Here is a 27,828-nt window from a genome sequence, read left to right on the forward strand (position 1 = left end):
ACAAAAAAAAAAAATAGCAAACGACAAAACGAAGTAACAGAAAAAAAAAGCAAAGTAAAAGAAGGCAACCCAAATAAAATAAACCTATTAAAATTTTATGGCATTTTCAAAGCCTTTCGACCACTAACACATACACACATGAGAACGAACGGGAAAAAAAAGAAAATCACAGAGATTGGCATCACTTTAAATTGAATTTCGTGGCCCTTAGTCACATCCGCCGATATTTAATGTTCGATCTTCGGTTGCGGCATCCCTGCTGAATACGGAAATTTCATTTCATTCACTACATTTGACAAACATTTTCGGAATTATTGACCGGACCGTATAATTTATTGTTATTGAGTGTTTGCGGGGACGACGACGCTTCGTTTTAGCCGGTTGCCGTTATAAAAATAAAAACAAACTTGGCACACGCACTTTTCTCGCTCTCTCGCGGCAGATTTGCGGTATTTTCTTTGGGACCCTTCTGTTTTCTTTCGTTTCTGCTCTTCTCTTCTCTTTGGGTTTGCAAGTACAGTTTAAATAAACACTCACTGGGTTTTAAAACAGTCGCGAACCAAAAAAAATAGTAACTAAATATATTAAATTAACACGACGAGGCGCCAAGAGTCGGTGGTTTAATATTCTTTCTTATTTCTTCTTGTTTTTTCGTTGTTTTTCTTTTCTTCGACTGTGTCGCTCGGCGGTGCGAAGCGAAGTGAACCAAAGGCAGCAGCCGAGAGAACACCGCGCTGTGTTGCCAGATGTGACGGACCGGCCACGCTAGATTTGGAGTGAAAAAAGCTAAAATACGAGTTACACTCAAAAGTACATGCTGCACTCAAATGCAAATATTATTGACCTACATTTTTTTCAATTATATTAAAATGATACTTAATATGTTAATTTCGTATGTTTTCTAGGTCGTATATATGTAAATCGATTTTTATAGTTAGTAAGGCATGGCAAGTATTATGACAAATTCTGCTCAATAAATATCTGTGTAAATAAACATATATACTTAAATATATATTGATTTACATTGAAGTTGTTAGATTTTCAACTATGCTAGCTTTAATTTAAAAAAAGCTAAACGAACAACACTTACCGCTTGCAGTCGTACGAGGCGAGCCGAAGCACAAATGAGCGCCAGAAGCTGCGCGAGTGGCTCGGCTCTCTCTCACCATCACTCTCTCCCTCTCCCTTGCAGGTTTCGCTGGTCCTGTGATCTCCCACTTTAACCCGAAAGCAAACACGTGCCAAAATTGTTGTTGATTTCATTTTAATATATCTTCTGCTTGTTGCTTTTGTTGCTTTTTATCCACTCAACAGTTTTCGTTCGTTCACAATAGTTGCATTCATAGTTGGTAGGTTTTTTTTTGTTGTTGTTGTTTATCATTAAACGGTATCAATTGGTATTTAATTTAATTAATAACACGAGTGTGTGCGTTCCGATTTTACACTGGGGGATGTCTTCCACAAAACAAATAATAAAGAACAATAGAGTCGTAGTTGTAGTTACAAGCTAGGAAACTAAAAATATAAAATATATCAAATGCCTTCAACTATTGAGCATTTATTGCTTTTGGTGGTGTGTTTTGCTGTTGTTTGTTGTTGTGGTTTGCAAGTTGGCTAGTATGCGTTTTTGTTGTTGTTGTTCGAGTTAGTTAGTTAGTTCTTTAATCCTAGGCTTTATCTGCATTATGTATTTGTATTATTCAGCATTATCTGCGTAATTTGCATTAAATTGCATTATTGTTTCTGTTTCGTTTCACTTCTCGCAGGTTGATTTATATTAAAAAAAAAAAAAAAACAGATGTGCGTGTGTATTTTGTTTTTGTGATATTCGCTTGTTCCTTGCTAACAATCTTTAACTTAGACTTAAGGATCGAAGAAGCATTCAATTTAGTTGTAGAAGTGATCGTTTCTTTTTCTTTTTTTTTTTGGTTTTCATATCTTTACGCCATATAATATTTAATATTTTTTTTTAGTTGGTTTGTTTTGCTTGGGCTTATTCTCGTATGTTGTGTATATATAAAAATGGTTTTCTTTTTGTTTTTTTGTTTTTGTTAATGTTATTTAATTAAAAAGCTAATTTCGGTTGCTGGTTGTGTCCTCAGACGACTGGCGGTTCGGTTCCTCCCAGGAGCTCTTCGTGACTGATGTATAAATCATATAAAAAATATAAGAAAATATGGGAAAATTGGGGAAATTAGGGAAATCATAAATTTAATTTAAGTAAAAGAAGGCTATAAAAATGAAGGAAAATATAGGAATAAAAACATAACTTGATATTTATAAACAGTGTTGCAAAACTAAGATAAAATCAGAGTTGGTTAAAAGGCTTCGTAAATGAAATTTTCTAACTAAGAAACACAATAAATATAATGTAAAAAAACATAAACACACTCATTCATATTTCCCCAACTCAATTCACTAACTAAAAGTCAGCTAAATATTCATTAATTACTGTTTTTAGTGCTGGACAAAACAGGATAAGCCAGTGTTGGTTAAAAGCCTCGCTAAGCTGCAATATCAGACTTTGTCTCAACGCGAAGAACTTTGATTTCTCCATCATTCGTTACTTAGATTACATATAGATCGACCAGATTATATATATTTATAATAATTACTTCATATAATATATGTAAAGGATAATTTGGAAACGCTTTTAAAATTTCAGAACTAGATAAAACGATGGCTCTTTTTGAGATCAGGGAAATTAATTCACAAGTATAACTATGGGAAATGCCCTAGACTTTAGGGTTAAGCAGGGATCTAAGGAACCTTCCTAGCTAAGCACAAATTTCTACCTATATATAGATCGATATTTAATCAGATTTATGTGTGTATATAGCTATCAAGTGGTGTGCCCTGAGCTTGGCTTCGAAACGAGAACAATCCAACTAGAAGTGGCTAAGACTAGATAAGATCTGTAACAATACATATTTCTGGTGCTACCTAATTGACTATGAAAAAAAAATGTTCGAGCTTATAGTCCTAGTTACCTTTAGGATATATCTTAACTCTAGACGATTATCTAACTTCATGTATGTGGCTGGCGACTCTAACTATACTTTGTATAATATAACATGATATTCTGCGATGATATGGCACGATAATTTCAATTGTAACACTCCCAATGGTATGATATAGTAATCATCAGGGGCTATGGCGCTTTTGCTTGGAACTCGTCATCAAATTTGGAAATAATATTTAGTTAATATTGAGCTCTACAAATAATTCCGCAAAATATATATGAGCTTTAGAAACTATATATATTTCTAATTCAACTACCTAAGTTATGGGATATTATAATACTATCCAGTTGCTCAAGGCTCCGAGTTCCGCAAACTTCAAAAGTGTCATAGCCACTCTTCTGTTTTAGGATTAACGGATATGGAACCAAGATATCCTTATCGATATCGATTATTGATCAGTTCCACATCCGTTTACAAGTTAATGGAGAGGAAGGGGCTTCCATGGAGACTCTGCTCAGTCAGACTTGATATCGATTTTGCAATCGATCTCCAATTATACAAGCCTAGCTAGGAGCAGGCAGCAGGCAGGGAGGAATTCCTCCCAGAAGCCCGATCGATGGGCCCATGGATAACAAGATCGATATGGATAACGATAGAGCCCGGCTGACGGGAAACTCGCTGAGTTTGGGACGCGGATAGAAGATATGCACCGGTGGCGGTTGATCCAGCTCATCAAAGAAGCCAGCCTCGCTGGAGTCCCTTGGTTCCCAGGCCGTGTCCAAATCCACATCGATGTCATCACCGATCTCTTGGTAGACAAGGCTAGAGGGATGCCAATGACTGAGGCAAGGCAGGCGGGGATTAAAATCGAAGCAGAGCCAACAACAAGGAGGAAAACTGATCTAGGAGAAAGATAATTGGGATACTTACGCGGGACAGACGTTGACATTGGCTCCGTTGACGGCGGCAGGACTCAGATTGATCTGGCCCACGGTCTCGCCCTCGACGACCACAATGCAGCCGTTAAAGTTTTGCGTGTAGCGGTTGCCCGTGAACCGAGCAATGTCCGGAATGCCACCTGCACATAATACATAAAGGATTTCAGTCAAAGAAGGATCAAGCATAGAAAGAGGGACTCACCGATGAACACATTGCCCGGCAGCTTCATCTTCTTCACGCCGGTGGGTCGTGTCTCGCCCGAGTGCAGGATGCGATCCACTTCCAGCATAGCGGTGTTATCTACCCGCTTGGCAATCACAATATGCCGACCTCCGTCATTAACACGGGTATCGCTATTGCGGATAACCGCCTCCTCGCCATCCAGCCTCAGGGAGTACTCCACATAGCCATCGACAATGCCCACGGCCAGATAATCCTGACCGGTGTACTCCTCGCCAGCCTTTTGGCCCCACCAGACCAGCAGGCCATCAGATTTGGTGGTGGTGAAGACAATGGCCACAGAGCTGTACTCCTGCTCCACGGCGGGATCGAACTGAGTGCGATTGATCTCTACATAGCCATCGCCTCGGAATGAGGCATTAAAGCCCACTTGGATGTCTATAAAAGATTAACAAGGATTACTTTTGAAACTATATAGGGATTGCTTTAAACTTACGCTCCTGGCAGTGTTTGCCGCTGAAGCCCAGGGGACAGGAGCAGATGGCTTGCTGCTCCTCCTCGCGACAGGTGCCGCCATTCTCGCAGGGATCACTGGCACAGGGAGCCATTGCATATGGCTGCAGTTCATCTCCGTCCCGATTGTCCGAGATCTCCGGTGATGGCGGTGGAATTGGCTCGCTATCGCTATCACTGTCACTGTCCCCATTGGCGCCACCAATTTCGTTGAGTTCACCGCAGTTCTGGATATTCGCTGCATCCTTGATGTCCGCCAGCAGTTGAATGGAACGCTGCGAGTCGTAGAGTCGTGAAATGCAGCCATCAAAGCCCTTGGTTATGTTCACATCCCGGTTGATCTTCACCGTCGACCGATCATAGCCGCCGACATAGAGCGGCGTCTTCAGAGATAGGATACGTCCCGAGCCTGGGGCCTTGGCCTTGCGGTCTGGAGCATCACCCACGCGCAGGATGCTCTCACCTTGGCGTCGCAGCAGCTCGATGCGGGTCCAGCGATGCAGGGGCAATGGTTCCACCGAACGCACCACCACCGGCTCCAGGCGGGCGGCCGTGTTGATCAACAGCTCCACATGACCGCCACGGAGCACCAGCGCCAGGTAATCACCGCTGGGCAGGCTCGATTCGGCCGCATACAGGAGCACAGAGTCGCTGAGGCTGGAGGGACGCACCGATAGCGTGATGTTGATCCGCGTCACCCGTGGTGTGTTGTAGGCCGCATAGCTGTTGTTCTTAAAGTTGAGACTGTGCTCGCTCAGGTGCTCGATGTACTGACAGCGGTCTCCGGTCCGGTTCAGCGGACAGAGGCACTCCATGTCCTGCTCGGTGTTCTCGCAGCGTCCGGCACCGCAAACGCCTGGCGTGCACTGGGCCCCGCGGGCGGAGCAGTCACGGCCCGTCCAGCCCGGCTGGCAGACACAGGTGTAGGCCTGCTCCGTCTGGCTCTCAAGGCAGACGCCATCGTTGGCGCATGGGCGGTCTGCACACGGCCGGCAATCGGAGACGCCCTCCTTGAACTTCGCCTCGCGCATCAGTTCCACGGTGCGTCCTTGGAGGGTCAGGCGGCTGATGCAACCGATGAAGCCGGTTTGCTGGGATACTGCCTCCTCCGGAAGTAGCTCCCAGTTGGGCACGCCACCGATATACAGGTCTTCGATGAGGTCCAGCTGTGGCACTTGGAGTAGCGTTGGGAAGGCCACCGGATGCTGTTCGTCCACCTGGATATATCCGTCGCGTCGGGAACGATGCACACGCACCGTATGCCACTCATTGAGGGCCAGCGGCTCCTCGGCACGGACCAACAGTGGCTTGCCGCCAAAGTCAAAGCGGAACTCGGCATAGCGGTCCTTCAGGGAGAGGGCAATGTAGTCGCCAGTACCCCTCGTTTGGCCATTGAAGAGCAGGAGACCGTCACCGTTCTCCGGGCGGAAGGTGAGCTCAAAGTTAAACTTGAAGGAGGAGTCGGGCAGCGTGGGGAAGCTCATGTAGCTGCGTGGCTCCTGACGGAACTGTGGAATGGCACCGGTGACCACCAGAATGTTGGGGAAGTCCACTGTTTCGCCATCGGCATAAACGGCTGTGCAGATATATGTGCCGGCATCGTTGGCCTGAACACTGTCCAGGGATAGTTTCTCCTGCAAAAAATGGGAAGAGGTTACTAATTGCTGCAAATGGAAAGCTTCCTTTCAGAGAACTTACATTGGCCAGACTGCGTCCGGCTTGGAGTTGTCCGTATTGACGCCACCAGCGGTATGTGGGCTGACGACTCTCATCGGCACCACAGTGCAGCTGAGCATTGCCACCGACCTTGGCATGAACGATCTTGGAGCTCTTCAGCTCGTGGGGCTGATCCTCGACCTCCAGGACATAGCTGGTGGTGTAGAGATCTCCCTGATCGGTCCTGCATTTGCAGACATAGTTGCCAGCATCGGAGGGATCCACGTGACTGATCACCAGACGGTTGCCCGCTTGCTGTAGGGATGAGATTCTATTAATATCAAATAACTAGGTTGGAGGAGGGGATACTTACCCTCACGTTATTGCTGAGCGGTTCTCCATCCGCCCGTTCCCAGATCACATCCGTGTAGGTATCATCGGAGGAGTAGCACTCCACTTCGGTGGACTCACCAACGCGCAGATTCGACGATTGCTGGTCCAGCTTCAGGCTATAGTCCCGCGGACGCTCCTCTTGCGGCTCCGGACGAGCCGGTGGCTGGTATTCGGGATAGTGGGGCATCGGTGGAGGCACGGGGCCGACCGCTATAGGATCCAAACGGGACACCAGGACCATCGATCACCGATCACCGGACACCGGGACACACACAGATAGACGGCAACGGACGAAGGACGAAGGATGGTCGGCGGAACGTTCACAATTCAGCGACAATTCACAAGTGCAAGGTGCATGTATATATGTGTGTGGCGTATATGGGTGTGTGTAAGGTGTGTGTGTATAGTGTGTATAGTGTGTGTAGTGAGTCATGGAAATGGGAATAAGATAGTAAAAAATACACAGAGAGAGAAAAACAGTTAGCAAAATTACATGTCAAAATGGGTTCAAACAGAAATAAGGCGATACTTATCGAAATAATCGGTTCTTGGTTAATCGATATTGATTTAATATCGATCTTGTTATGGATCAAATTTATTTTTTTTTATTATAAAGATAACAAGTAACCGATCCTGCTTCGATTGCATATCGCACTTGGTTTTGTTTTAGTTTTAATTTGGTTTTTTGTTTTTGGAATTTGGTTTCCTAGTTAGACAATACATAGAGATATACGATATACGATATACATAAGGAGAGACAGAGAGAGAGAGAGAGAGATCGACAGAGAGGGGACTAGGTGGAGTGGTGATTTGGGGGAACTACTTGATGGAGCTACATTTACTCAGTACTTCTAAGGATCGAATCACACAGAATACACGAATATATGTGGGGTTACGAATGGGTTCATTTAGATTGGTATTTTTTTATACTCGTAGTATTTGTTTTAATTTTATGGGTTTTTTTGTCGTCGAATTCTACATATCTAATTTGGACTTGGGTTACCACTTTAATTTCGCACATGTTTCATTTCCGGTTTGTTTATCACATATACAGAGGTGTTTTGCTACAGTTATTGATATATATATCTTTATATTATACAAAGAGGCGATTACTATCTATCATTTATCGGGTGACTGTGCGTATGTATATGTTTATGTGTGTGTGTATGTGCTTGTAAATGTTTAGTGTTATATACAATAATTTCAAAAGATTCTAAACTAAATTACAAGCTATAGTTAGTAACATATCGTAGCCGTAGCCTGGCGCATGCAGATCATATTTATATATATACATATAGCCGAAACCTGAAGAATGCTGCAAAAGTATCTAGGTTATGCGATCGATCGTTTGGCAGATCGTTTGGTTATCGTTTATCAATACTTGTTGGTTACTTTCATCATCGTTAACGGTTACGTCTTAAGCTACTTGAAACCCATCGAGTGCGTGCGTCGTTTGCTCCTTGATAGCATCCACAGGAAGCTTGTAATTGGTGCTGTTTGTTGATCGGTTATTTCGCTGGTCGGTTATCGGTTATCGGATATCGATAGACCCTTATCCATTGAGTGCCAATTGCAATCGTTTCAACTCTACGATTTTGTGCACCCACGAGCATAAGGGAATTAGACAGCGAGGGGTAGAAACAGGATGGGAAAAGGATGGGATAGAAAGATATAGAAGATAAAAAGGATACGTGGGGATTGGTACAGTTGAGACAAAGGGAAAGAGGAACGAAATTGTATAACAGCTGGGTACAGTTGAGTTTAAGTGTTGGGGAACGGAAAGGTGCGAGGAACAGGATACAAAGAGGAGTTAAGGATATGCTACTATAGATAGAGAAAGATAGATAGATTGAGAGAGAGAGAGAGAGGGAGTAGGACGGGTCATTTGCAGTGCTGGGTTGTGGGAAGAGAGAGATAACTTGGGACCAACCGCTGCCCATCAGCTCCGTGAGATGCCGCTTCCTGATCCTCATCCTTTGTCCATCTTCTCCACGCATTGTCCTTGGGCTCCTGCCGAGATCCTTCTTCCAGCGCTTGAAACTGCCACTCGATGTCGACTTGCCCCTACTTCCGGCAATGCAATTGAACTCATCCGAATGATCCGTACAGTCGTAGATACCATCGCACACCATTCCCGCCCGGATGCAGGTGTGCGGATGCGAGACGCACTTGAAATCGCTGGGCTGGCAGGCATATGCAGCGACAGTGGACGGTGGAGCTGGACGCACTGCAGCCGATCCGGAGGTCAAGTGTTTCGCAGGCGTTAGTTTGCCGCTTTTGAAGTCTGCTTATGTTTCGATGTTTTTGATTTTTACGATATATCGTTAATTTTCAGTAGGTTTCCGTACAATGTGAGTATTTTTTTGTTTGGTATAATATTTAGTATTTAAAGTATTTTTTGATATTTCAGTAATTTCATTATTATTGGTATTGTTTTGTATTTTCAGTATTTCGTTGTGGAAATGCACAAAATAAATAAAATTAGCAAAGTATATGCAGCCTCACATTCAGCACTAAGCCCATCGGTTGCAAGTTAGTACCTCAACCTGGCTATATACTATATATATATGTACAGGATGGGTATAAAAAACCAAAAGGGTAGGAGCAGGGAGATCTACCCTAAGCCCAGGTAAAGCTACGAAAATTACTTATTCTCCACACACACACATGCTGGAGGCAGGAGACTGGAGATTGGAGACTAAAGACTAGAGGAGAGTGATCTTCTAATCGGGATCGTGATATTATTATATATTAGAGGATTTCAGGATTTCTGTATAATGAGGGTTTTTGTGGTCATTAAAAAATATCAACCGTATAGGTTTTTTTTATGTGATATTATTTTGGGTTTTCTTTCATTTTTCTTTTTTTTTATATAAAACTTGTATTGCTCTAGGGGGTTAGGCAGTAGTATGTTACATAATACAAATTATTTTTCAAGATCATTAGATTAATAATACAAAACAAATGCGAAACAAATAATAAAAAAATAATAATTAACGAAAATAAAATAAAACAAAAAATAAAAATATGTAAGGATAAGGATAATATAAAGTTTGTGTTTATAAGGAAGGCTCGCTGCGATTTCTAGATTCGATTGGGCGGCTGGGGATGTGGTAACACACCTGTACAGATATACAGAAACATGCAGGGCATATCTTTGGGGCTGTGGCCCTTGAACGGGTACGGATTGTATCCTAGATTTATCACATTTCAATATATATATATTAATATATATATTTGTTGATTTTTTATGTTCGTTGTTTCGTTGGCGGTTCGATTGTGGCGTTGATTGGTCGTTGGATTGATTGATTTATCGATCGATTTATCGTGTTTGTTTTTTGAGTTGCATTGTTGCATGCCATACCATTAAATTTGTTTGTGTTTTGTTTTGTTTTTTTCATATAATGTATATACCATTTAAGAGTCAAATTAAAAGGTAAATTTAAAAATATATATATTTCAACAAGCGCACATGTAAGAAAGTGGGAGAGAGAGAGAGAGAGAAAAGCGTGAGAGAGAAAGAAATAAATTATGAGTTTAATTAATGTGTTTTCTATTTGTTTCTTTCATTGCAAAAATTAAAAATCTTAAAATCTCTGTAAAAACTATAGATTTCTGATTCTGAATATAGGATACTTCCTCTCACTGACAGCTGACTGTTTGACTGATTTTAACTGATTTAAAAAGGACATCATTAAGAGTGTTTAAAGTTATTATTTACAGTTACGTTGGTGCTATTTTTTATGTTGTATATTTTTATATATTTTTTTTCAGTGCAATTCAGGTGATGAGGTGGCAGGTAAAGAGTCGAGATTATAGAGTATAAAGTACAGAGAGTACACAGAGGTGAAGAGAGAGAACTTGTGTGCAGTGACTATTTTAGTTAATTAACTTTATGATTGATTTACACTTATTTTTACACAAAAACACAAACAAACAGTGGACCATTAGATAACCCATAACCTTTTAAAAAGAAAAACTTAATCGAACAGATACTTAAAGCCCAGTAAAGATACAATATCTCTCCGATGATGGGGGAAAGCCGACACCATTAAAAGCTTGTTAATAAAATAAAGACAACACAAATAGAAGATGAGCCTCGGAGTACCGACGCTTGAAATACCCTTGCAGTTCAATTTTAAAATATTATTTAAATTATAAAAAAATCTTGGGTTATTTTGTAAACTCGGATCAACTTTTTGCAATACATTTTTAAATAATTCTATTACTGCAAGAGTCTTTTGAAAATAAATAAAAAGATATATGTTACAATTGTTGTTTGCTTTACACAGTTTTGTTGTGCAAGTTTTTAATGTTAATATTTATGTTTTATTTCTCACTTTTTAGTGGGGTTTACTTAAGTGTATCGTATTAGCAATGTTTGTAATGTTTTTGGTTTGTTTTTTTTTTTTACTTTGGCAGCCATTTTTGGGTAAACTTAAGATTTATCAAGTTTGAAAAAAAGATAAATGTTCGTTCGTAAATATATATGTATATATATGTGTGTTTTTGGCAGCTTAGGTTTCTACAATTTCGAAAACAAAAATCATAATTCAAAGAGAATTCTTTTTTCAAGATTTTTTTTTTTTTCAATATTCTTGGCTTTGCATGCATATATATATATATCTACATATATATCGTTTAACACGGGTCGGGAGCTGAGTTGTCGTTTTGTGAAGTCATCACCAAAATGTTTTGTAAAGTATTTGCAAATGAACGATATATATTGATCGATTTTCGACCGATATAAATATATATATATCGCTTTTGGTTATATACAGAGTGTATTCGTGTGTGTTTGTGTGTAAAACCCTGCTCCCTACAGTGTGGGACATACATACATAGACATTGTGTTCGATTTGTTTTGATGGCAATTTCCTTTTGCATATTTACAGGTTTTTGTTGTTGCTTAATTAGCTGATTTAGGTCGGTTTTAAGCTTAGGTTAACAGATACGTGTACATAGATGTGTTTTCTATATATGTATATATATATAGAGGCGTATTCAAGTTGATATAGAGTCGTGTGTTTGTATATATAGAGAGATAGTGGTGAATTAGTAAAATCAGCGAACGATCTAACCTGCTTAAACAAAGCCTAGTCCTTGGACATTAACTGGGGGGAAATTCCTTTCGAACTTTATTCTCTGGTTAAAGTTTATCCTCTTTTTCTTTAAGATTTATTTGTTTATATATATTTTTTTTTGGTTGTTTCTGGCTTTTAGTTCATTTGATTTTCGATTGTTGGGCTGGCCTAACAGGGTCAAAAATGGGTCGGGCGATTCGGTTTCTTTCCTTCATCTTATCAATATTAATATTCATATATATTTCTTTTTTGGTTTAAAATTTTAAAATTTTCAGGGGGACAGAGAGGAAGAGATAGGAGATGAGGCTGCTTTGGCTTTCGTCCTTTCGCATTTGTCGGACAGGACTGGGAAGCCTGGAGCCTGAGGGAAACCGGGAACCCAAAACCCGCTGGGTATTACTCACTTATAACTTTCAAATCAACGGAGCTCGGCGGCAGGCTTCGTCCTCTGGCCACATCGTACTGTTCGCAGATATAGCGACCCTCATCCTCTGGCCGAAGTTGGGTAAGGATCAGCACTTGGCTGTCCGGGCGAGCATTATGGGGCAACTCACTGCCATCCTCGCGATGCCAACGGAACTGTGAGAAGAAGACCACGAGTATTACAAAGATGGTTCAAGGATGCAAGGACTTACTCTTGGCATACTCACCTGGGTATTGACATTCACTTCGACGCCATACTGCGTGGCCGAGCAGCGGAGCTGAATGCTATCGCCCTCACGGGCCTCTTGCACCTGCGACTGGGGCAGGGGTTGGTAATAGGGGGGCTTGACCTGGACCTGGTGGGTTGCAGTGCGATTGCCATAGGCATTGGAGGCAGTGCATCGATAGCCACCGGCATCAGCCGGAGTGATGGCCTCGAAGCGCAGGACATTACCCTCGATGCGAACGGAGCTGGCGGAGTGAATCAATGGGGTTCAGTGATAGCCAAATCAGGGATAAGGATGGATTAGATATAGATAGATAAATAGATATACAAATAAATAGATAGATAGAACGGATAAATGGATAAATGAATAGATGGATAAATGGATAGATACATAGAATGGATAGAGTGAATAGAATGGCTGGAATGGATACAATGAATACAATGGAATGAATGGAAAGAATGGATAAAAAGGATAGAATGGATAAAATGTATAAAATTGATCAAATTGATAGAATGGATAGAATGGAAAGAATGGAAAGAATAGATAGAATGGATAGAATGGATAGATGGATAGACTGGATAGAATATATAGATGGATAGATGGATAATTCTATGGAATGGATAGAATGGATAGACTGGATATAATAGATAGAATGGATAGAATGTATAGAATGGATATAATAGATAGAATGAGTAGAATTGAAAGAACAGATAAATTGAATAGAATGCAAAGAATGCATAGAATGGATAGAAGGATAAATGTATAAATGGATAAATGCACAGATGGATAAATGAATAAATGGATAGATGAATAATCAAGTTAATAAATAAATCCATACCTGGGCAGTGGGCGACCATTATCGGTGCTCCAGTAAACATCCTCGGGACGGGCATTGGTCACCTGACAATAAATGTCCACGTTGCGTCCGGCCTCGACCCTCAACGGTATCTTCGGATAGAAGGTAATCTGGGGCAGTGGTAGTTGAACCAATTCTCGCACCACAAAGGAAACCACATGGCCAGCGGGATTCACAGCACTGCAGCGATACTGTCCCAGATTCTCCTCCTGGACGAACACTATCACTAGACTATTGCGGGTAATGTGGGCATTGCTGGGCAGAGGAGCGCCATCGACACGCTCCCAGCGTGGATTTAGTTGCGCCGGAAGACCGCAGGTCAGTGTCACATTGTCGCCGATATTCGTCTGCAGTTGATCCATGCGTGGCTGAAGCTGTCCAGGACCAGATCCTGGCTCCGGTCCCTGATTGTTGCCATCGTCGTCATCATCTAAGGGGAGAGAGAAAGTGAGAGACTACCCTTTCACAGATGTACATCCCTTGGGGGAACACCTACGTATGCCAACATCACCACGCTTGGGATGGACCTCGACGCGAACGCTGCGCTGATCGGTGGCCACCTCGTTGGTGCCTGTGCAAGTGTAGATTCCGGCATGGGCCTGGGTGACGCGATATATATGAATCTCAGCAGTATTGCTGCCGCCCAGACCTCCGGTCAGACCGCGTGTATTTTGTTGACCTGTGGACGACCATTCGACTTGGGGATTGGGATAGCCACTGGCAATGCATTCCAGCTCCAGCTCATCGCCTTCGGTGAGGCGAATGTGCTCACTGGGTCGGATTTCCACCAGTGGTGCCTCGAGTACCCTTATTGTGGCAACGCCAGAGGCCTCTCCAACCTCATTCCTGGCCCGGCACTCGTAGTCACCGGCATCGGCAATCACAATGTCAGAAATCCTGCAAATGTATTTTTGAATTAATATAAATGAATCCTCTAAAAGACAATTTAAGGAGCACTTACACAACATAACCACGACCTTCTACCTGATGGCGTGGCGAGAGCGGCTGGCCATCAACGCGTACCCACTCCACGCTCGGCTCGGGTATGCCAGTGGCTGTGCAATATAGCGACGCCTGGGCGCCCACCAAGGAGGTCTGGATGGGATCGGACTCTATCTTAATGCTCGGCCGCTCCCGAGCTGCAAACAAGCAAACGATGGTGGTGGCACCGATTAGTATAAGGATCAGATTGTGCGGACCTGTCTTATTACCGACTCCACTCTTGTGCACTAAGTGTGTGTTATTTTTTTGGTTTCAAAATGCAAATCAAGAGGTCAAGGGGCGGGGTCAGGTTTTTAGGTTTCAGGTTTAAATAATAGTTTTCAAAAAGGGTAAAAATCAGTGTTAGTGTTTATGGGGGAAGAAAGAGAGAGACAACAGGACGAGAGACAAGATAGCAAAGACATGGTTAGCTGGGGATCTTATTCTCCTCAAAGAGAGATAGAGTTTGGAGTTCAGCTGAGATCAGGGGAGATCCTGTAGGAGTTAACCCTTGGCCTCAGCTAGACAACAACGAGACCTAGCTAGTTATTAAGCTAAAGCTACAGTAAAGGATGTAGAATATATCTCAGATCTGGATCTCTGACCACTTACGTTCAATGTCGATATTCGTGCTAGACTGAATGGTGCCATGGCTGCTCTCGGCTATGCAGGAGTACGGACCACGATTCTCAGGACGGGCTGCATAAATGGTCAAGACATTGCCGCTGACATGGACATTGTTGGCCATCTGGTCATGCACCTTGGTCCATTTCACAGACGGATGCGGTGAGCCACTGGCCTGGCAGGTAACGCTCAGATCACGACCCTGCTCCACCACAATTAGCTCCTCCAAGGGCACAATTGTGGGACCGACACTGCAACAAAAAACAAACAAATGTTAGAGAGATACAGATCTTGGGGTTATCAACTAAGGATTCAACTTACCCATCGACAATCGGTGGCTGGTGATTAGGCTCAATGTAAACACGAGCATCGGCGGTGAAATTGCGACGAGTGCGTGGATCAAAGGCCACACAGGTGTAGGTACCAGAGTCACGATCGCTGGCATCTCGCACCTCCAGGGTGTTGCCATTGATGAAGATGTTACGCGAACCGGAGGCGGAAATCGGATAGCCCTCCTGGGACCACTCGTATCTCAGGCTGGCCACACTCGTTGTCTGGCAGGTAAGACGGAAGGATTCACCGGCCACACCATTATGCTCCTCCGGTTGGATATACAGACGATCACGCGGCGGATTCGGTGGCGGAGCACTGCTCTGGACATACACCTGGACGTATTTCTCATCGCGATTCAGATTATTCTCAGCCTGGCAACGGTAGCGACCTTCGTCGGATTTCCGTGGCGAATCAAAGATCAGGCTATTGCCATAGGTCCTTGAGTGGGCATCCACTTGGCCATCGATGCGTGTCCAGGTGACAGTCGGCGTGGGATTACCTTCCACCTCGCAAACGATCTCATTCTGCTGATACTCCTCGAAGGTCACATGGTTGGGCAAATTGACAATCTGGGCGGGTCTGCGTTGGCTCTCAGCTGTTGGAAGAATAATAAAGATTTATTAGTATATATAGCATATATTATAGAGTTTAAAAAGGCAATATAAATAAGTGAGTAAGTAAATTCTAAGCTTGAAATACCATAGCGTGCCAGCATTTCCTTGGCATATCCTTTTGTTTCAGCGTAGGCATTTTTTAGAAATTTTATAATTTTAAATTGTTAATTTTAAGATTCAGAGAGTAAGAAAATAAAGCCAGAACTTACGGGTAATGGTGATGGAGATACGATCCTCAAACAATTCAGATGTTTCATTGCTAATGGCACGGCAAGTGTAGGTGCCAGAATCATCAATCTTCAGGTTATACAGATACAGTGTACCGCCACGAACCTCCGACTCCTGGGTCATGCGACTGTTCTCCTTGTGCCAGCTCACAAAGACAGGGTCCTGCAAATACCACAAATTATAGTTAAATCCATATAAAACACAAACTAATTCCATGACTTACATTGTTCCGTCGCATGTAGCCGTTGCAGGTAAGGGTTAGGGATCCACCCACGGGCACTATGGTGATTTCCGGCTTGGAAATGGACACAATGATCTGGCTGAAGCCAGTCACATTCGGACTCTGTGGTGAGCCGTTGTCTAGAGTAGCGAGGGGTATAAAGAGTTTTGAATTAGGCAAGGCCTTTCGCTAGCCAGGAACAACCCAAATAAAATAAGAAGAATGCAGAGTTCCTTACGGCACAATGGGTAAGGCCTTTTGTTTCGATAAGGTGTTAGTGACAGGTGGTTGCGGTTTAATGACACCTATATCAGGGGAAGTACAACGAAGTTTGGACTACTATTGGGACTGAGATCCCATCTCGGAGCTAACTCCGAGGGGTTAGGTATACAAAGAGACACAAAGACAGTGCGCTTCGGGGGCAATTGCAACTTGATACTTTTATTTTATTTACACAAACTATTTTTTAAGGTATTAACTTGGATTTTATTTCGGTGAAATCAAAGCAAATCAATCGATCACTAATAAGAGACATGGGGTTAGTACTAGAAAAACTTGTGGTTAGGTCCTTCATTCAGACCTAAAGTCTGAACCTATGGCAATGAAACGCACTGTGGGTTACATGTGGGGTAGGAACACACTGAACAGAGTCTCGGGTTAGTTGGCTACGAGTAACTGTATGGTAGAATCCTCTGGGCCAATTGTCCTTGGCTTTACTTGATTTGCACATCCTGCGATTGGTACAATATATATAAAACAGATAATATACACACAGAGACAGAGGACGAAGAGGACTACGCCGGCAAACAACTACTTGAGTGGGACAAGTACTAAGACACATAGTGACAGAGACTAATTTTAGGTTTAGATCACCGAAAGATCACAAAATTTGTGTATACTTTAAGAGAGAGAAAGAGATAGGTGGAGAGAGGATGGAGGAGACAGAGGGAGCTAACCCAGTTACAGCGAAACTTCTCTATAATTTCTTTTGGTTTTTAGACACAGAGAGCTCTACACAAAAATCTACGCTGGAGAAGTACTTTTTTTAGGAGAGAGTTTTAGGGGAGTTGTGCTGATATTTAATTTTGTTGTTTGTTTTTTTTTTTTTTTGGATATAGGTGATTGTGTGAGAGACAGAAAGCTACGAAATTGTGGTGCTCAGTGGCTAAAGTGGAGCACGAGCACTTCGATGGAGCGAACCTCGGCAGCGGTAGCTCAGCTTGGTTATATTTCCTATGATTCTGTTGCCCTTATATATCTGCAGCGTGTCATTATACGAGATTGTCTCGTTCTCCGCGATATTCAACTGATAGCCCTCGCGAATATCACATTTCTTGGGCGGTTCTTCGATAATGGGCGATGTGTCTAGAATGTGGATGGATGGTAGGATGTTTGTTTGTTGTTTGGTGATTTGCAAATTTTTTAGATTCAATTTGATTTTTCATAATAATTTCAATATCGAATTTCAATTGGTTTTGTTTTTCAGAGTCGATGATGAGGTTGGATTGGGGAAAGTAGGTAGGGGTAGACGGCGAAGTAGGAGTAATGACAAAAACAAAGTCCGAGAGAAAGGAGAGAGTAAATAAAAGAGGTAAGAGCTGGATGATCGATGGATACCGATCATGTGATGCCCAGGGCTCAGAATTGCTCAAAGTAAGCCCAATTACTAGTATATCTTTTTATTTTTATGACTTTGAGACTTGAAACTTTTTATAATCACTCTTAAGGTAAAGAAAGTTAGGCATACCAAAGGGTTTGGTGGTAGCTACTATAGTTCCCGAGTTATGGGACTTTTATTTTTTACTCAAAACACTTTAAAATAACTCCTTAGGTTATTTAAGTTGGACATACCAAAGGGTTAGGTGGTAATACTTTTAGATCCTGAGCGTCAACTATTTTTTCGACTTCTTTAACACCAAAGGATTTGATGTTATGTATGAAAGCTCGTAGGCTGGATAAAATTAAGTATACCAAAGGGTTCGGTTAAAGCATTGACAGATCCCTAGTTAATTAACCTTAAGGGTACTTGGCAAACTCTGAGCGGGCATGAGAGCGCATATATGTATATATAAAGACTATATGATATAGGAGAGGCTTCCCTCCGTCTGTTACATACATCAACACGACTACAGTATACCCCGCAACGCTAGCCGAAGAGAGAGTATGCCTTGTAGCTGGTGAGAGTATGCAGGAGGAGGCCACTGTGTGAGCATAGGGGATAGATGGGGGCTGGGGTAGAGCGGTGTTTGGATGTGTGGATAATGTAGTAATTATGAATAATGATTTCTTCACTTACCAATCTCCCGACAGAGGTCACCCTTCCAGCGTGGCTTGCACTTGCACTGTACATATCCACCGGCGCCCAGGCCGCAGGATTCGCTGTTCGCAGACTCACAAGGACACTGACGGCACACTCCGGACGCATCGCGATAATGCAACGGGGCACAGACCTCACAGGAGTTACCCGTATAGCCGGGCGGACATTGGCACACCTCGATATCGGCGGCATGCGTGGCACCGGGCATAGCGACGGACACTGCAGTCTCCAGGATAATATCACGAATCGAAGTACGCTCCGTGGGCACCTTGGGTGTGGCTCGGATCAGGATGGCCTCCAGATTGGACAGGACAGACATGAAGTCGGAACGTGTGGCGGGACGGGCAGAGTCACGATCCTTGCGCTGCCAGTTCTCATCCTCATGCAGACGAACACTATAATTCTCGGCCTCGGAATCTCCATCGTTTCGTGACCAGATCAGCTTCAGACCATTGCCGCTGAGGATCACATCGTAGCCGGGCTGGTAGTTGCCATACGACTCCACCACCAGGCGGTATTGCAAGAGACCACCGTAGGCAAGCAGCTGGTTGCCCAGCAAACTGCCCCGCAGACTCCAGTACTTGGGCAGGTAAGTCAAATGCGAGTAAGTGTACATATTGGTGGCCAGGTCGTGCCTCAAATCCTGCGAAACATCACCCTCGATGTCACCATTTTCGTTCGTCAGCAACGGCGGCGTTTGGATAAAGTCCACCGGTATCAGTTGGCGATACAACTCTGCAGAGCTGCACTGTGTGGCCAGGCCAGAGCAGTAGCATTCCTTGCAGCCATCGGGATTGCGTCCAGATAAACCATAGGTACCGGGACGACACTGATCGCACTGATCACCAATCACATTCGGTTTGCACTGGCAGTAGCTATCGCGGCAGGCCTGGGTGCCATCCGAATGGCACCATCTATCGCACTCGCCAAGGGTCTGGTTGCCCGGACCTACTGGCGGACGTGGCGGTGGATAGCCAGTGTCCGGTTCGCAGTCATAGGGAGTGCCACGCGTGGCATCACCCACATAGCCAGAGGAGCAGCGATCACAATTGGGGCCCTCGGTGTTGTCAGCACAGTTCTAAAGTAACGAAACCAATAAAATTAACAAGAAATCAATTGTAATTACGTTTGATTCCAACTCACCTCACACTCTCCCGTCTCGCCGTGACACTGGGTGGAGTGTCCATTGCATTCACAGGGCACACAAAGACCCAAATAGAGGCCAGAGTCCTGATCACGCTTGTAGCCAGGGGCGCAGGTCTCGCAAGAGAGTCCAAGATAACCCGGTGGGCAGCGACACTGCTCCACTTCGTAGGCACGCTGTGTGCCCACATTGGTGGTGGTGGCCGTGTCCAGGGTCACCTGACGCAGTGATCCCTCCTTGGTGCTGGTCGTGTATGTGGCCTTAATATAGATGGCCTTGATGTCGCTTAAAGCCATCAGGACATGCTCCCGATTGGCAAACTGGCCATCGCTGCGCTGCCAGGCGCTCTCCTTGATCTCCACCGCATAGGTATTGGCCGCACTGGGACTCACTTGGGATTTGCGGTAATGGATGAGCATCAGGTTCTCGCCACTCTTGATGACCACATCGGGGGCACTGTTCCGGGACATAATGCCACTGGGCAGGGGACTGTAGCTCAGGGTATAGCTCAGCTTGCCACCATAGGCGGTGAGTTTGTTGCCCAGGAACACTGCTGGCAGGCTCCAATACAGAGTGTCACCTCCATTGTCAGCCGATCCGCTGAAGCTCAGCTCGCTGCGCGCCTCCGAGAAGGCCACAGGCAAAGCCTCGGGATTGGGTCGAGTGTAGTCGTTGACCAGCTCGAAACCATGGTTCACTCGGTTGTGGAACGAGCCAAAGGTGCTGGACACTTGGTCGCGATACCAGGAACTGCTGCTGCAATCCACCTGGAGACCACTGCAGAAGCACTCCATGCAGCCGGTATAGGTGAAGGAGTTCAAATGGAAACTCTGCGCCGCACAGCTGTCGCACTTGTCACCAATTACCATGTCCTTGCAGTGGCAGCTTCCATCGGCATTGATGCTCAAAGTGCCATCGACGTTGCATGTGGAATCGGGAATCCTGCGGCATCCACCGCCAGGCACAAGGGGATCACCCTGATAGCCAGCGGCACAGCTCTCGCAGCGTCTGCCCGTGTAGCCCTCGTGGCAGGAGCAGATCACATCACCATCGGGATTCAATTGACAGCCGCTGGCAAAGTTATTGCTGCCACTCTGCGGGCAGGGGCATTCCTTGCAGGGCACACCACGTCGCGGGTCGCCATAGGTTCCAGCCGGGCACGGTTCGGGGGTGAAGGGCACACAGTGTCCCAGCCAGGGGCCTCCAGGCTGGCGGACATAGCCGGGGGCACAGGCCTCGCAGCTGTCGCCAACGTAACCCGGTGGGCAGGAGCACATCTCCACGAGTGAGGCACTGCCCAGACCCTTGTCTGCGGATCCGGCCGAGTCCAGGGCAATGTTAATCAAATCCACCTCGCGTGCAGTACTATCCAGATAGCCCAGCCGGATGAGGATGTTATCCACATTGGCCAGAATCATCATAATCTCCTCTCGTGTAGCCCGGCGGCCATCGGGTTTCTGCCAGTCACCCGGCAGGAAGGGAATGCTCACCTTATTGTTCTGTCCCGGCTGGGTGCGTGCCCGATGAGTGAGGGTGAAGCGATTGCCTGTGATGATCACATCTGGTCCATTGATGGGTCGTCCATTGCCCATGTAGCTCACCTCGTAGCGTAAATTACCGCCATAGGATTTCAATTGATTTCCCATATATTCCGTGGGCAGGGCCAGGTAGGGTGTCTCCCGACCGCCAAAGTGCACATTCGATGCCCGGAACTGGACGCCATGATGCAGGGTCAACAGATCCTGTCCCGGTGCGGCCTCATTGATCACGATCTGGCGATGGGGACTCAGCTCCACGCTGACCACGCGATGCGATAGGATTGGCGGTTGGATGGCATAGGTGAAGAGATTGGCACTGTCACAAGAGCTGGCCACGCCGAAGCAGAAGCACTTGACACACTCGTCCGCCTTCCTGGCCAGCATATTGAAGAATCCAGCCTCGCAGACATCGGTTCTCTGTTGTGTCACCGTCACAATGGTATCGGGAGTGACAAAGGTGGTGCCTCTGGTGTTGATGATCTCGCAGGAATAGGCACCGCTATCGACACGCCTCATGTCCGGACAGTGGAGAGTGCCAGTGCCGCCGTAGCTCTTAGATTCACATTTCTCCGGAACATGACCCCAGTTGAGACGCCACACAATTGTGGGTGTGGGAGTGCCAGTGGCTACGCAGGTCAGGTCAAGGGATTCACCCTCCAGGAGGTTCTTCACCGGCGGCGGTGGTCGAATAGCCAGCGGGGCAACTGTATAAATAAAGTGGTTTAATAGTTATTATGGAAGAAGGAAATTCTAGTGGAAGATTTCTACTTACTGCAACCCACTTCATCGCTGCCATCCCTGCAATCACTGACATCGTCACACTGGAAGCTCTTGGGAATACAGTGACCACTGCGGCACTGGAATTCACTGTATCGGCAGGGAGAACCGCTTGGCTCTGGGTCACAGGTGGCCTCATCGGAATTGTCACCGCAATCATTCTCACCATCACAGCGCCAGGTGCGATCAATGCACTTGGAATTGGAGCACATGAACTGATTGGGTTGACACTTTCTACCCTGGCTGCAGCTTTGCTCATCGGAACCATCCGAGCAATGGGGAATGCCATCACAAATGGCAGATTTGTCAATGCATTCGTTGTTCATACAAGTCGCCTGGTATTCGGTACAGGCTGATGATGGACGGGAAGCCAGTTCGTTGTCTATGGAAGATAGATAGATTAATTAATAATAAATTGAGGTAGCAATCAATTAAACTAAACAAGAAGCAAATCAAATAGCTTACCATTCCACAGCCATAAGCGGCATTTGGTGGGTAATAAAGTAAAGTTATTAGTTAATTCTAAACACAACTTAACCTGGACGAAACAGGATAGTAATCCCCTTCAGTCACAGGTTTTGTAGAGAAACCTCCTACCTAGGCCAAAAAACTCCAGATCAATGTGGGGTACAGTGCCATAACGTATGCGATTAGAGCGCAGCTCCTCAAACTTGTGCTCTCCCCAGGCTGCTTGCATTTAATACAAATATCTTGGATATATCTTTTGGATCTTATATATATTTTACATTCTAAGCAACCTATGTATCCAGAATGCTATCTAGAACTAGGGAATCATACTCACAGCGTTCGACATTGAGATTGACGGTGACCTGCTGTCCGGGAATGTAGCTGGCATAGCCCACAGCTTCGCATACATAGGTGCCGGCATCCTCAACCTATTTAGAACAGGATTAAAAGATATAGTTAGTACAAAAGATATATTAAATATACTCTATACGATCTACTCACTCGAATATTGGGTATCTCCAGGCGTCCATTGCGATCTGTGAAACCGGGCGGAAGGGGACGTCCACCGGGACGTGACCACTTGACCTTGGCGCGGGCAGGACCTTCGTCACGGCAACGGAAGATCACCTCGCGACCTGGCAGGTGAACCACACAAATTGGGGTAAGTAAAAGAGCCAATTTTTTGGGGTATAATAAGGAAAACGAGCTAAGATATAAGGTAGGATAAAAGGATAAGGTTTTGCGGGAACAAGACTCTAAGGGGGGGATACAAGGCTAATATATATGTATATATAATAATATTCATATAAAACACTTAAATACAACTTGTATACATTTAGGGATGTGTATCGAAAGCAGTTACAAAAATATATCGAAAATAGCATAGTGTTTGATATATTGAAAAATAGGCATTGCATTTCAAATATTTATAATCAAGTTTGATATTTACAAAATATCGATGACGTGAAAATATTTATATTATTTTAAACTTATCTAAGACTTTCATTTGGAAGAACCTGTTTATATAGTTGTATAGTTCAGGCTCAGTTTAAAATATCGTATATATATTCTTGATCAGCAGCAACAGCCAAGTCAAACTATGATCAGTAAGTAACAATGATCAGTAAATAACTATGATAAGTAATTAACTATGATAAGTAATTAACTATGAGCAATAAGTGTCTATGACCAATAAGTAACTATGATCAGTAAGTATCAATAAACAGTAAGTAACTTAGTCCAGTAAGTAACTATGAACAGTATGTATCTATGATCAGTAATTAACTTTGAACACTAATAAACAATGACTTGCAACTTTTGTAACACAACACTTTCTGAGACGTGGCCGGCAGCAGTCACTTCGTTCCGGAGATGTTAGAACTAGTTGAGAATCATATGCACAGATGTGCGAGATGTGTTTTGGTACACATTTAAGAGCAAGCTATTTGAATTAAACTAAGTAGTTATTCTTCTATATACTTCTACAAGTTTATAAATCGGAGCATGCCGAATCGGACGACTATATATATACATATATATAGCTGATATAGGAACAATCCGACGATTTATAGAACTCTGAACAGTAGGTAAATATGATCAGTAATTAACTCTGAACAGCAAGTATCTATGGCCAGTAAGTCTCTTTGAACACTAATTAACAATAATCAGTAAGTAACTTTGATCAGTAAGTATCTATGAACATTAAGTTACTCCGAACAGTAAGTATGTATGAACATTAAATAACTCTTAAGAGAAAGTAACTTAGACCAGTAAGTAACTATGATCAGTAAATAACGATCAGTAAGTAAGTATGACCTGTAAGTAACTATGACCAGTAAGTATGATATCTATGAACAGTAATTAACTTTGAACACTAATAAACAATGACTTGCAACTTTTGTAACACAACACTTTCTGAGACGTCGCAGGCAGCAGTCACTTCGTTCCGGGGATGTTAGAACTAGTTGGGAATCATATGCACAGCTGTGCGAGATTTGTTTTGGTACACATTTAAGAGCAAGCTATTTGAATGAAACTAAGTCGTTATTCTTTTATATAATTTTACAAGTTTATAAATAGGAGCATTCCGAATCGGACGACTATATATATAAATATATATAGCTGATATAGGAACAATCCGACGATTTATAGAACTCTGAACAGTAAGTAACTATGATCAGTAATTAACTCTGAACAGTAAGTATCTATGGCCAGTAAGTATCTTTGAACACTAATCAACAATGATCAGTAAGTATGAACATTAAGTTACTCTGAACAGTAAGTATCTATGAACATTAAATAACTCTTAACAGAAAGTAACTTAGTACAGTAAGTAACTATGATCAGAAAATAACGATCAGTAAGTAAGTATGAACAGTAAGTATCTATGACCAGTAAGTATCTTTGAACATTAAGTATCTATAACCAGTAATTAACTTTCAACACTAATAAACAATGACTTGCAACTTTTGTAACACAACACTTTCTGAGACTTGGCCGGCGGCAGTCACTTCGTTCCGGGGATGTTAAAACTAGTTGGGAATCATATGCACAGATGTGCGAGATTTGTTTTGGTATAAATTTAAGGTCAAGCTATTTGAATAAAGTTAAGTAAGTTAGTTCTAAGTAAGTTCTAAGTAGTTATTCTTCTATATAATTTTGTTGATGCTGATTAAGAATATATATGATTTAAGGGGTAGGAAATGACTCCTCTACTTAGTTTTAAGCCTTTAACTGAAATTATAATAGTCTTCAGCAAGGGTATGAAAATATGAAAATATTTATATATCAAACAGAATATCGATTTATTGCTACATTAAAATATCTATATAGTTAAGATATATAGATATTAAGCCGTCATTCCTAAGTAATTTAGCTTGTAGCTTGAATCTAAAGCCTAACAGGGGACTTGTGGGGATTTTCAAGAATTTCGACAAAATATACAACTCCACTCCGAGCCAATGGATCGTGCAGATTTTCATGGTGCTTGGTGGGTGCTAAGGGACAACCAGGTGCTGGTCGAGTATTCTCTCTGAACTACGATAATGCATAATTGTGTGCGGTGGGGGTGACTGTGACTTGTAGTTAGGCCAACTTACCCTCCCTAATATATCCTGCGGTTTTTTATTTATTTATTTAGTTTATATTTGGTTTTGAAAAAAATTGGTTTGTTAAGCATTTAACGAGAACAAAGAACGGCAATTAGGGGTTTATCGAACATAACGGTGTCATGTCATTATTTTTGCGTAATATTTTCAGATTGGGAGACAAAACAAAGAGACTGTGAGCTATAGAGGATACTTACTCTCCTTGATGATCTGGCTATCGGGATAGGTTTTGAGATTCAACTGATTTGATCCACGGGATCCGGGAGAATGTTCGGAGGCTGTGTGGAAGATATAACCATTACCATTAGTAACTTTTAGTTAACTAGTATAGATTGAACTTATGTCTAGTGTTATGAGTGTGATTTCTAAATACAACTCTTTGTGTGGGAGGTAGCCTTAGCCCTGGTTCTTAGTTAGTAGCTACATTTTTGAGGGGGAAGAGAGAGAGAGTTATTTGGGGAGCTTCTCCTTTGGTGCTTCGGTTGAGGATCTCAAGTTCTCGGGTTCTCAGGTGCCTTTCTCTCTTCTCACTTACGATCAATCTCGTTGCTAATGGGACCACAATCCACCTCATCGCTGCTGTCATAGGGACAATCAATCCTTCCATTACAGCGCATGGCCAGAGAGATGCAGGGTCCATTGTCACACCTGAAGGATGTCGGTGGGCAGAGGATTCTCAGCGGGGTGACTGCCGTGGTGGTGGTGGCGGTGGTGGTGCTAGTGGTGCTACTAGAAGTCGTGCTTGGCCTGGCCGTATTGCCCTCGGCAGGATGATGACCTTATATGATTCAATTTCATTGATTTTCTTTGTTTGTTTGCTTAACCCCGGCAAATGGTGATGGCAAGAGAGTGTAAAGATACTAAAGGTTTAAAGGACTTACCGCAGTTACGTTCATCGGAGCTATCGCGACAATCCGAGATGCCATTGCATCGCACCGCCGAGTTAACACACTGACCACTATCGCAACGGAACTGATTGGGTTGGCACTCCAAAGAGCCGGCACAATTGATCTCATCAGAGCCATCGGAGCACTCGGGGTAGCCATCGCAGCGAGCAGATCCCTGGACACAGTCACCATTGTGGCAGCGGAACTGATTGTCGGCACAACCTGTATATGGGGAAAAGCAAAAGTCTTAGATCAGTACAAGAACTGAGAGTTAACTGTAAAGGTTTTGCTGAAAAAATCTAATAACAATTTTGATTTGGAATATCCATATATATATAGAGAAAGAGAGACAATATATATCTAGAATATATATGTATAAGAAAAACAGTGCATAATATGTTTGAGGCATGCGGGTCGTCGACTTAAAGCAAACTTAGGATAATTATACATAAACTATAAATACCAATTGAGGTAGTAAATTGATCAAAAATCAAAAGAGATCTAGGGTTTTAAGTAAAATTCGGATCATTAGATCATTAACCAATGCAATTTTGCTCGTCGGAAAAGTCCCGGCAGTCGTAGAAGCCATCGCAGTGCTGCGTTTCGTTTATGCAAAACTGTCGATCGAAGCAGAGGAATTCGTGATCCTTGCACAGGATGTTAGTGCCTAAGAGTGAATTACGATTTGCGATATTCAGGGGGGAGTATGTGGTGTTTTTTATGGTGCAGAAAACTCAAGTGAAATGCAACGAATATATATTCACAAAATTCAATTCAAAGCGGAGTGGATAGTGGGAGAGAACGAGAGAGAGAAAGAGAGACAGATTAGCAAATGAAAAAGCACATACGATATTCATACGATATATGCAAATGCAGTACGACATATGGATAGATATATGTGCAAAATGTAACAGTGATCAGATTGTGTGTCTTTACCTTTCCGTAATTTATGGTTTCGTATATAAAAAAAACGATATTCAAAAGTGCTTTACGATATTCATATTCATTATGTATATTGTGCAAAATGAAACAGAGATCAGATTGTGTATCTTTACCTTTCCGTAATTTATGGTTTCGTATATTGAAAAAAAAACGATATTCAAAAGTGCTTTACGATATTCATATTCACTGACCAAAGACAATATATAGAATATGGCGAACGTAAACAAGATATTAGAAATTTAATAAATAGTTGAAAAATTCCTTTCGCGTTATGCATTTTAATCCTTACATTGTCTTTGCTTTGACTCTGTGGGTGCTTAAGAAGCTTAGTGCTCACGGATACAGACACTTAGAAAAGGTGCTCAAAGAAATGTTTATCTATATATAAATTGTATATAAGCAGACACTTAAAGG

At 43.2% G+C, this 27,828-nt stretch overlaps 2 protein-coding genes across 5 annotated transcripts in view; both read right to left on the reverse strand.

Moving 5' to 3' along the window:
• The window catches only part of boi (brother of ihog), a 32,782-nt gene extending 31,712 nt beyond the window's left edge, over positions 1-1,070 (reverse strand). For 2 of the 4 annotated variants that reach the window (XM_020946963.2, XM_086835725.1), the window contains exon 1: positions 538-1,070. The gene's annotated coding sequence lies outside the window, so the exon portion shown is untranslated. Of the gene's footprint in view, positions 1-134 lie in introns of all 4 variants that reach the window. The other 2 variants (XM_086835723.1, XM_086835724.1) reach the window with 2 other exon arrangements.
• Positions 1,071-1,247: 177 nt separating this feature from the next.
• Positions 1,248-27,828, reverse strand: part of trol (terribly reduced optic lobes) — a 63,534-nt gene continuing 36,953 nt past the window's right edge. The window contains exons 18-41 of the mRNA XM_086835712.1: positions 26,467-26,694; positions 26,121-26,363; positions 25,783-25,863; positions 22,980-23,113; positions 22,813-22,906; positions 22,006-22,392; positions 19,695-21,937; positions 18,531-19,629; positions 17,435-17,599; positions 16,238-16,374; positions 15,996-16,176; positions 15,161-15,767; positions 14,828-15,090; positions 14,196-14,373; positions 13,731-14,131; positions 13,217-13,664; positions 12,379-12,622; positions 12,133-12,307; positions 6,625-6,854; positions 6,294-6,566; positions 4,579-6,229; positions 4,104-4,520; positions 3,894-4,041; positions 1,248-2,141 (exon numbers count right to left, since the gene is read on the reverse strand). Coding sequence (XP_086691838.1) covers positions 2,099-2,141; positions 3,894-4,041; positions 4,104-4,520; positions 4,579-6,229; positions 6,294-6,566; positions 6,625-6,854; positions 12,133-12,307; positions 12,379-12,622; positions 13,217-13,664; positions 13,731-14,131; positions 14,196-14,373; positions 14,828-15,090; positions 15,161-15,767; positions 15,996-16,176; positions 16,238-16,374; positions 17,435-17,599; positions 18,531-19,629; positions 19,695-21,937; positions 22,006-22,392; positions 22,813-22,906; positions 22,980-23,113; positions 25,783-25,863; positions 26,121-26,363; positions 26,467-26,694 — 10,070 coding nt within the window. The 3' untranslated portion in view covers positions 1,248-2,098. The remainder of the gene's footprint in view (positions 2,142-3,893; positions 4,042-4,103; positions 4,521-4,578; positions 6,230-6,293; positions 6,567-6,624; positions 6,855-12,132; positions 12,308-12,378; positions 12,623-13,216; positions 13,665-13,730; positions 14,132-14,195; positions 14,374-14,827; positions 15,091-15,160; positions 15,768-15,995; positions 16,177-16,237; positions 16,375-17,434; positions 17,600-18,530; positions 19,630-19,694; positions 21,938-22,005; positions 22,393-22,812; positions 22,907-22,979; positions 23,114-25,782; positions 25,864-26,120; positions 26,364-26,466; positions 26,695-27,828) is intronic.

This window comes from Drosophila serrata, unplaced genomic scaffold (genome assembly GCF_035046125.1).
Source record: "Drosophila serrata isolate PLE 108 unplaced genomic scaffold, ASM3504612v1 contig_276, whole genome shotgun sequence".
Classification (NCBI taxonomy): domain Eukaryota; kingdom Metazoa; phylum Arthropoda; class Insecta; order Diptera; family Drosophilidae; genus Drosophila; species Drosophila serrata.